At 36.1% G+C, this 10,320-nt stretch overlaps 1 protein-coding gene across 1 annotated transcript; it reads left to right on the top strand.

Annotated features, from left to right (window-relative positions):
* Window positions 1-2,412: 2,412 nt before the first annotated feature.
* Window positions 2,413-5,563, top strand: LOC107197568 (lithostathine-1-beta). Its single transcript, XM_049474576.1, has 4 exons — window positions 2,413-2,494; window positions 3,163-3,261; window positions 4,833-5,179; window positions 5,335-5,563. The coding sequence occupies exons 1-4, from the start codon at window positions 2,413-2,415 to the stop codon at window positions 5,338-5,340; spliced, it is 534 nt and encodes a 177-aa protein (XP_049330533.1). The 3' UTR covers window positions 5,341-5,563.
* Window positions 5,564-10,320: the final 4,757 nt, after the last annotated feature.

Genomic DNA, 10,320 nt, shown 5'->3' with positions numbered 1-10,320 from the left:
AAACCTTGGGTGGGAGAGGCACAGAGAAGCTGTTCTTACAGTCAGCTCAGTAATTATTTACACAGTGACAAAATGTTTAAAAACATTTTATTCAACTTTTTATTAAACTAGGCTGATTTAACTCAAAATGTTATGTTTTTGTAACTATTTACTATTATGATTGTTTTGTAAAAACAAAAACATAATAGTAAATAATAGTAATAATAATAGTAAAAAAATATTTGCAGCATTTTTGTTCTTCAGCATACTTTTTATATATTTGTCTTATAATGTACAGTTGTACAGTTTGAACAATGTGTTTTACATGAGTATTCTCTATCGTACTCCATTCACCAGTGAGGCACTGACCGTAAACGTTTTTATTTACACCGATTTACATATATAGTTATAAAGGTGTTACATAATGGCTGTACTTTATAGTCATTTTTACATGGTAAATGCAGGTATGACAGTGGTTGTATGGTTTAAATTATTGAGTCTCTTACCCCCAAAATTACTAAACACCAGGGAAGATTATAAGCTATCTATCTATCTATCTATCTAGCTATCTATCTATATTTATGTTCAAAATGGTTCAAGTTTAACATTTATTTCTTATCTTGTCACAATCAGATCAAATAAGGACTCGTATGGTAGATAAATGCAACTTAAATTACATTTTTTTTTCTAATATACCAACAAATGTGTTTTCCTCATTGACAAAATTATTCAGCCCCTTAAAGATTATCACTTTCAAGAACAAAAGTTTTCATTAAGCATTGAAGGCACCTGTAGATGTGAACAGAACCATAATGAGCAGTAATTAAGCTAATTTAAAAGGACTTACATACTCAGCTCCTTCTAGACAGTTAATAGTGTGTGCACCATAGTGAAGTCCAGGAAACGGTCAAATAAGTCTAGAGAGGAGGTAATTGCTCTTCATTAGCAAGGATATGGAAATAAAAAGATAGCAAAGACATTAAACATATCAAGAGACACAATTGGAAGCATAATTTGCAAGTTTAAAGCTAAAGGCACAGTGGAATCACTACCTGGGCGTGGCAAAAAGAGGATGCTGTTGGTGACACCTGAAACAAAAGGTGGAGAAAAATCCCAGGCTGACAGCTGAGGAACTGCTACAGGACTTGTCGGATGGAGGTACTCAGGTTTCAGCCCAGACAATAAGATGTACACTGCCAGATAGGCATAAGAAGAGTCGACTCCAGGATGCCAAAAACCAGGTGGACAAACCACAAAGATTTTGGGACACTGTTCTCTGGCACGACGAGACAAAATTGGAACTCTTTGAGCCTATGGCTCAGCGATATGTCTGGAGGAGGAAGAACGAGGCTTATACAGAAAAGAACACTTTGCCTACTGTAAAGCATGGTGGTGGGTCATTCATGCTCTGGAGCTGTTTCGCCTTTTCAGGTACAGGGAATCTTCAACGTGTGGAAGGTACCATGAATTCAGTTAACTACCAGGAGATCTTGGGTGAAAATGTCATGCAGTCAGTGACAAAGCTGAAGCTTGGGAGACGTTGGACCTTCCAGCAGGACAAAGATGCCAAGCATACCTCCAATTCTGCCAAGGCTTGGTTGCAGAAGATGGGCGGAAAGATTTTGGAGTGGCCATTGCAATCACTTAACTTAAATCCCATGGAAATTCTCTAAAGGAACTTGAAGGCAGTTGCAACACGCAAAATTAAGAATTTCAAAGAACTGGAGGGCTTTGGGCTTAAATACCTGTTGATCGCTGCAAGAAACTCGTGTCAGGCTACGTTTAATGTGTAAAAGGACGTTATTACTGCCAAAGGGAGTAAAGGGGTTAAATATTTTTCACAAAATCACAAAACAGACATTTGTTGGTATATATATATATATATATATATATATATATATATATATATATATATATATATATTGTAATTTAATTTGTGTTTGTCTGTTAAACAAGTCCTTATTTAATCTGATTGTGAATTGAATAGCTCTATTGTTACTTTTACTGACATTAAAAGGGACTGGTTAGTTAACTGGTTAGCTTATACATTCATTCCTTGTATGGCCATCTTGGCCATGTGACCTACTCAAATTAGCTACTATTAACTCATTAAGATCTCAGTCCAAGGGTTTGTGTTGTTACTTCACCTTCTCTGTAAGATCTGAGTCTAACTTTCGGTTTGCCTCTATCATTAAACAGATTCTTATTCAGACAAGACCTACCATCTTGTGGAAGAGCGGAAGAATTGGACAGATGCTAAGAGCCACTGCATGACGCATTACAAAGATCTTGCTGTTATTAATAATCCGCAAGACTTTATAAAAGCACAAAGAGCTTTATCAGTTACTCAAAATAATGTATGGATTGGACTGCATAGAGGTCCAGAGTGGACATGGTCAGATGGACAAATCTCTGCATACTTCAATTGGGAAAATGGTTATAGTGGCGGTTATGATTGTGCTTACTATCTCTCAGGAAAGTGGCGGACAGAAAACTAAGCCCATGTGTCACAAAGGTACAATCAATTCTATTAGTTCACTTTCAGAGATGAAGAGATCAAAGATAATATTTATATAAGGTAATATTTGGGTATGTCATTTACACTGCTTCATAAAATAAGTACAGTAAGTACACTAGCTTTAAAAAGTTAAATATAAGCTGTACTGAATAATGAATGATTTTTTTTTTTTCCCAGTGATAAATGACAGTGGAATAATGAACAAGACTTATGAATATCAGGGTGATTCTGGAACATGGTCTGATGCTTTTAATGCCTGTACAAGACAAAATTCTGAGCTAGCTAGTATAACCAGTGAAGAAGAACAAAGCAAGTTTAATGAAACGGCGCAAAATAACACACAAATTTGGATTGGACTGAGAAGATATGTCTGGAAATGGTCCAGCGGGGAACTGTTTCAGAACTTGGCTCCTGGCCTTGAACTTCTACCTGATGATAATAGTATAACCAACCAGGAAAGCTGTGCTAAAATGACTACCAATAACAATGCATATAAAATTAAAAATGAAAAATGTTCAGAAACGAACAGCTTCCTCTGCTATGCAGGTATGCCCATGTTTAAATATCTATTTTTTATGTTAGAAAGTTACAAATAAATGACATTACTGAACTGTATACTGTATATAATAAATAAGAACCATGCTGTTAATCTTGTGTTTCTGCAGTAACATCCAGCAATACCACACAGCCCACCAGTTCCAGCGTGACCCCCACTGTTGAACAACCTTCCATTTTAACCTCTGAATGGCCTAATACACTTTCATGTAAGTCGGTACTTAAAGCCTTTTCAGTACAACTGCATAATCAGGTTGTGATCCTACACTTAAACCAAATCCTGAACCCACCGGTGCTATAGGACCTATGTTCTTTCTTGCAATTGGGCTCAGAAGGCCAAATCAGAAGTTTGATTTTGTCATCAGTAACAGGTTATTTTTCTTTTTTTTATTTTTGGCAAAAGGTAAACACCCAGAGAGCTTTTATATTGCCCAGACCCCCCCTCCCTCCCTTTTATTTAAATGACTTGGTTTCGAGCCGTCAACCACACACTGTGCAGTTTGATTTAGGGCTTGTCAGTGCATCCTTGCTATCGTAACAAAGGGAAAAGTATGGTGTTTAAAACCCGTGAAAACAAAGGAATTTACTAATTATCTTAATAAATCATTTATTTTGGGTGTAACGTGAAATAAAGCAATCAGTATGTCACTTGCTATTCCCTTTAATAGACAGGTGCGCTCTGAATTTGGTGGATTGATATTTTAATGATATTTTAGTGACTTGGCAAGGAAACAGACCTCTGTGTTCATGCTGTGAAGGTTACTGGAACAGTAATGAGAGGGTGGAGGGAAAGTGATCATGACTGGTCAAACAGACACAGTGACTGTAAGAGGGCAGAGGGACAGAGTGATTGTAACAGTGTGGAGGGACAGAGTGATTGTGAAAGGACAGAAAGACAGAGTGATTGTGACAGTGTGGAGGGATAGAGTGATTGTGAAAGGAGAGAGGGACAGAGTAATTGTGAAAGGACAGAGGGACAGAACGATTGTGAAAGGACAGAAAGACAGAGTGATTGTGACAGTGTGGAGGGACAGAATGATTGTGAAAGAACAGAGAGACAGAGTGATTGTGAAAGGACAGAGGGACAGAGTAATTGTAACAGTGTGGAGGGACAGAGTGATTGTGAAAGGAGAGTGGGACAGAGTGATTGTGAAAGGACAGAGGGACAGAATGATTGTGAATGGACAGAGGGATAGAGTGATTGTGAAAGGAAAGAGGGACAGAATGATTGTGAAAGGACAGAGGGACAGAGTGATTGTGAAAGGATAGAATGACAGAATGATTGTGACAATGTGGAGGGACAGAGTGATTGTGAAAGGACAGAGGGACAGAACGATTGTGAAAGGACAGAATGACAGAGTGATTGTGACAGTGTGGAGGGATAGAGTGATTGTGAAAGGACAGAGGGACAGAGTGATTGTGACAGTGTGGAGGGATAGAGTGATTGTGAAAGGACAGAGGGACAGAGTGATTGTGAAAGGACAGAGGGACAGAGTGATTGTGAAAGGACAGAGGGACAGAGTGATTGTGACAGGGCAGAGAGACATGCATTTCTGTTTGAGTACTGAGACTGTGTAGTCTATAAACGTCTCTGATCACTAGACAGTCAATCATACACTTGGTACACTTGTCCACAGCACTTATTAGTGAACTGTGTAGCTGGATGTGGATCAGTACATTAGATATGATGCATATATTTAAGTTTAATCAGACTAAAATGAGGTTCCACTAGGTAATAGTGTTTGGTAAAGTTTCAGTTTTTTCTTATTTTTCTCATCAGATAACCTAACCTTCATTGATCAGCAAAAAAGCTGGGTTGAAGCTCTGCGTTATTGTCAGGATAATCATAAGACACTGGTGCACATTCTGAACCCTACGGTGCAAAAACACGTCGCTCAGATGCTTAAAGATAAGATCTATCCGAATGGGGTGTGGATTGGGCTCGAGCGGAACATGATCGTTCCGTGGGCCCCGTGGCTGTGGACCGGTGGGCCCTATGTGAACTATTCTAGTTGGAATTCTAACTTTCCAGTGGACCCCATATGTCAATACTGTGGAAAACTGGTTGGCAATGGAACTGAATGGGTGGATGCTTATTGCAGTGAGGAACTCCCTTTTATTTGCCAGGTTAGTTGAAGTTTTGAACATTTGAAAACAGTAATTTTTTTTAATACAAGACTTATTTACCATGTGTGATCAAAGACATTGGTAAATATTTAGGCTACAATTTACAATGTTGGCATGTAATATTCTAATAAACATTAAATGTTATTTTTTGACAGGGTTAGATCACTGGGGTGAGCTACTTCACAGGAGAAGGTTGTTTGTGAGAAGATGGAAGACTGATGGAGATCCATATCAAAGTACACTGTAATTCAGATGTTTGACTATGAAAACATGCCATAAACTGTGGGTCATCCAGACTTATACAAATATCCCATCCTTTTTAATGTATTTTCTTTTTCTTATTAAATGAACCAAGTTAAATTCTAGATAATTCTTTAAATGCACTGTCTGTTCCTTCAAACTGTATATATTGTATATATATATATATATATATATATATTTTTTATCTTTCTTAATCAAAGGAGGTGACGGGTTACGTAATTGATGTGCGTGATATGCTAATGAATTTATTTGTAAAGGGAACCTATACTTCACATATTATGCTTAAAATAACCAAATAAAAACAACATTATCACATTATCATAATCATATAGTTTTTTTTTCCTCCAAACAATGGAGCTGGAACAAGAGACTGTCAGTGATGTTCCATCAACTGCAGTACATTTGAATTAAAGATATGTGCACTACTAAAACTAGATCTACTCAATGTAATATTAAATACAAAAGAATAATAAACTCTACTCACTAAACATACAATACAATAATACATCCTGTATGCCAGGGGTGTCAAACTAATTTTGGCCGAGGGCCACATTGGCATATTGGCTGTCCTCTAAGGGCCAGATGTAACTTATAAATGTAATAAAATGTAACCAAATGTAATATAAAATGAATGTAATTACTCCTTAATGTTAAATAACTCTCAATATATTATTTATTCAATCAAACATTACAGTTGCATGGAAAAAAAATGTTTGCTTGTTGCTCTATTAACATAAATCCTTTTAATTTGTCATGTTATGAAATCCAAAAACTCCATCAATCAAGAACCAAACTATTCAAGTGAATAGAAATGACATCAAATACAAGTTATATTAACTTTGATCAAAACGTTTGATACTGAAAAGAAGCCTAATAAATATAAAATCAAAAATTGTGAGCTGTTAAGAACATGTGACAGATTTAGCATTTCCTCAGATTTAGCAGTTCCTCATCCAACCACTAGTCGGAGCAGCAGCAGCAGCACAAGCCCGCAGTCTTTACTGAGTCAGAGCTACAAGCCCAGCCACGGGCTACAGAGCTCAGCTCAGCCAGTCTGGAGCGTTTTTACAGTTTTTAAAGTTCTTCTGTATAGGAAATAAAGGTTTTAACCCGACTAACCGGATAATACAGCTCTCTACAGTTCCCAACCAGCTAACAGCAGCAGTTTAGAGCAGCCGTCCCGGAGTCACTGCTCGGATTACATTATAAACAGGTCAGTTAGCGCTGCTAACCTCATGATGTTTATAACTGTGGAGTTTAGTGGACACACCACGGCTGCAAGGTTAGACTGTTGAAGGCTATTGGAGGTTATTGAAAGGGTTATTGGGGGCAGAAATCAGTAAAGGCTGGTTAGATAAGTGATTCACGTCCTCGTCCTTTGCTGCGGTGAAACTGTGACTAGCGCTGACACAGTGATGTTTATTAACGTCATTAAAACAGATTTTGTCAGCTATTGTCTTATAAATATTTACACATAACTTATATCTCTCCTAAAAAGCGTTTATTTTGGTCAGTAACACTCTTCGTAACACAAAAGGCATACCGGTCTTTCGCCTTGAAGCACAGCCGTCCGTCTGCATCAACTTCTCTTTTTCTGGACATTATGGGATAAACATTTGTATGTCTCAATTCCACCCGCGAAGTTACGCCTTCCCTCCTGCAGGGTTTCCACATCAATGACTACACTGCCGTGTAGTGACAGTAAGCCGTAACTTCGCGGGTAAAACAATCGACAAGCATTGTGGGAAATGTAGTTTTTGGTCAAAGAACGCTTCTGACTTATTTATTATAGACACTAAGATTTTACAAGCTCTCGCGGGCCACATAAAAGGACGTGGCGGGCCACATTTGGCCCGCGGGCCTTGTGTTTGACACATGTGCTGTATGCAAAGTTATTTTTCAAGTAATCTATATTATTATTTTATTGCAGTGGAATGTATACCTAATCAGTGAGTACTGCTGCCAGCATGTTATGTTTTCCTGTTTGTAATCAGATCAACTGAAATGACAGATCCAACCACACAGGGTAGCTTTTATAAACAGATGCTTGAAAAAAGACATCATCATCTATGCAATTTTTATAGATTTTAAACCATTAAAACATGACTCTACATAGAGGGAACAATTTGCTTTGCTACTACAGAATAGAACTTTTAATTCTCTAAAATAAAATTGTTGCCACACAGTGATGCTGTAAATTATGGCCACATACACTGGAACACTTGCTGTTGTGATGTGTTAAGTAATTAAACACAGCGTGAAATAAACCTTAAAACTACAAGAGAATTTTCAATCATAATGAATGACTGTCCATAAAATCTTTCTCCCTCTCTATACTCAGAGGGAGGATAAAAGAAATGAAGAGAGAGAGAAAGAGACAGAGGGGGAGAGAATAAAAAGCAAGATGATGAGTAAGGGATGAGAGTACATTTCCTCCTTTAACACAGACTCCATTGAAGCAATAATACATACTATGTAAATAAAAAAAATCAATGGGTTCTCATTTGATACGTTAAAATCTATGCCATCATAATCCATACTATCAGTTATTATCAATTTATTAGCAACAGTCTTCATGTTTTAATGATTCAGAGACCTCTCTGGTAAGAATGTGTAATTGCACAGAGTGTGTGAAGAGTGCTTAAAATGTGCACTGTAGTGCAGTCTTCTTTCAAAGTGGATGAGTCTGATCATTGCAAGTTTACATTCACACTCTCAGTCAGTAGAGTGAGTCGGAAAGCTTTTATTGAGGAGAAATATGGAAATGTTCTTCAGTCATGTGCACCAAATAAAACACTATGAGAATGACTATGACTAGGAGAGTACAGCTACTTAGTATGTGTCAAAAATATACAGTTCTGGAAAAAATTAAGAGACCACTTCAGTTTCTGAATCCGTTTCACTGATTTTACTATTCATAGGTATATGTTTAATTAAAATGAACAATTGTGTGTTATTCTATAAACTACAGACACATTTCTTCCAAATAACCAAGTTCTTATTCATAAAGTTTCAGAAATCAATATTACTCACAGTTTTCATGCCATGTTTTACTCCACCAGTCTTACATACTGCTTTTGGATAGCTTCATGCCAATCCTAGTGCAAAAAATTCAGCAGTTCAACTTGGTTTGATGGCTTGTGATCATTTATGGTCCTCTTAAATATATTCCAGGGTTTTCCAATTTGGTAAAATCAAAGAAACACATACATTTTAAGTATTTAAGCTGTATATTGCTGGAAATAATATATATATATATCGCAATGGCAATTGTTTCCTAATAACAAAAACTGACTGAAAAACAGTAATGTTGTTATTATCATGCAAAAAGAATAAAAAGGATAAAAGATCTCAAAAAGCACATTAAGCCCCTATTTGAAGAAATTTAGGAACAGATGAGAAAACAAATTCATTGACATCTATCAGTCTGGAAAAGTAATTTCTCAATTGTCTTCAGGTCAGTTTTTTTATGATTCAATAATAAGAAAGAGATGGTCTCCATGGGAGACTACTGACAAAAAAGAACACAACTCTTCTCACATTTGTCAATAAACATCTTGATAAGCTCCAGAACTTTGGACAAATATTCTGTAGACTGACAGGACAAAAGTGGAACTTTTTGGAAGGTATGTGTCCAGTTACCTGTGGCAAAAAAACTAACCCATAATTTCAGAAAAAGAACATTATACTGAATGTAACACATGGTGGTGAACTTGGCTAACTGCAATCTTCTGAATGGAACAGTACTTGTGCTGCAGCTAAAGATGTTTCCCGAGTCCACAATAATTTCCAATTATCTCAAAAGCCTGATTGCAGTTATTAGATTTAGAGGCAAATACCTTTTAATATATGTTTGAATAGATTGGTTTGAATTTTCCTTAATATATAAAATTAAAAAATTACTTTTTGAAATGTATTTAAGTTTGTCTGATATTAAAATGTGTTTATTAATCAGAAAAAAAAACTAAAGAAATTTTTAGGGGGGAAATATATTTTTACAACACTGTATATGGGCCATTCCACCGAATGGGTGCCATTTCTGTCCCCAGGAAATTACATGTATTGTACTTTTTAATATTAAGCATATTGTCTTGTACATTAACCTAATTGCAAAAATAAAGTATGCAATTAAAACATTTATAAAAACTACTTAGAACACTGACAAAATAGCATTTGTTACCTGTCCCCATTCTCATAACTATAAACTTTACCATGAAATATATTTATTAAATAAAATCCTTTAGATGTATTTTTTTTTGCATTGTTGTGTGACTCTAAATGCCATCTATGCTTTAAAAAAATCATAATAAACCCACAACATTTAAGTTAAAATACCCATTTTAGTTGTGTCTCTGGGTTTCACTCATTCCTGTTACCGTAACACATTACCCCATCTGAAACATCTGGAACATTCTACATTCTACAACAGGAAGTGACATCAGTTGGTTCTTCAGAAGATCATGGGAAGACCAAAATTAAGTTCCTTCATTTGTGTTTCTGTATGTTTGATCTTATTGTAACTGTGACTGAGGAGGTCAATCTCAACGCTCTGCCCTGTTACTTAAATTAATTCTTAGATATTATTTGTTTATTTTTTAAATACATCTTTTGGGAAAATCAATAGAATGTGCTCTGTGTCCTCATGCTATTAGCATAGCTGTCATTTAAAACATTTTTCATGTGTTTTTTCTAATTATATGCTAAAAACACATTCCTGTTATTTTAATTCTTGTTACTCAAAGCATTAAAAAGTAACAGGAATGAGTGCCAGTAACAGGAGTTCTAATTATTTGAACATGCAGTGAACCATTTCTTTAAAATAAAGACTTTCTTGAGAGAAAATCAAAGGAATTGGTGGACTTGCTTTTAAACATGCTTTT

This window comes from Astyanax mexicanus, chromosome 2 (genome assembly GCF_023375975.1).
Source record: "Astyanax mexicanus isolate ESR-SI-001 chromosome 2, AstMex3_surface, whole genome shotgun sequence".
NCBI lineage: Eukaryota > Metazoa > Chordata > Actinopteri > Characiformes > Acestrorhamphidae > Astyanax > Astyanax mexicanus.
This window is presented reverse-complemented; position numbering and strand designations above follow the sequence as displayed.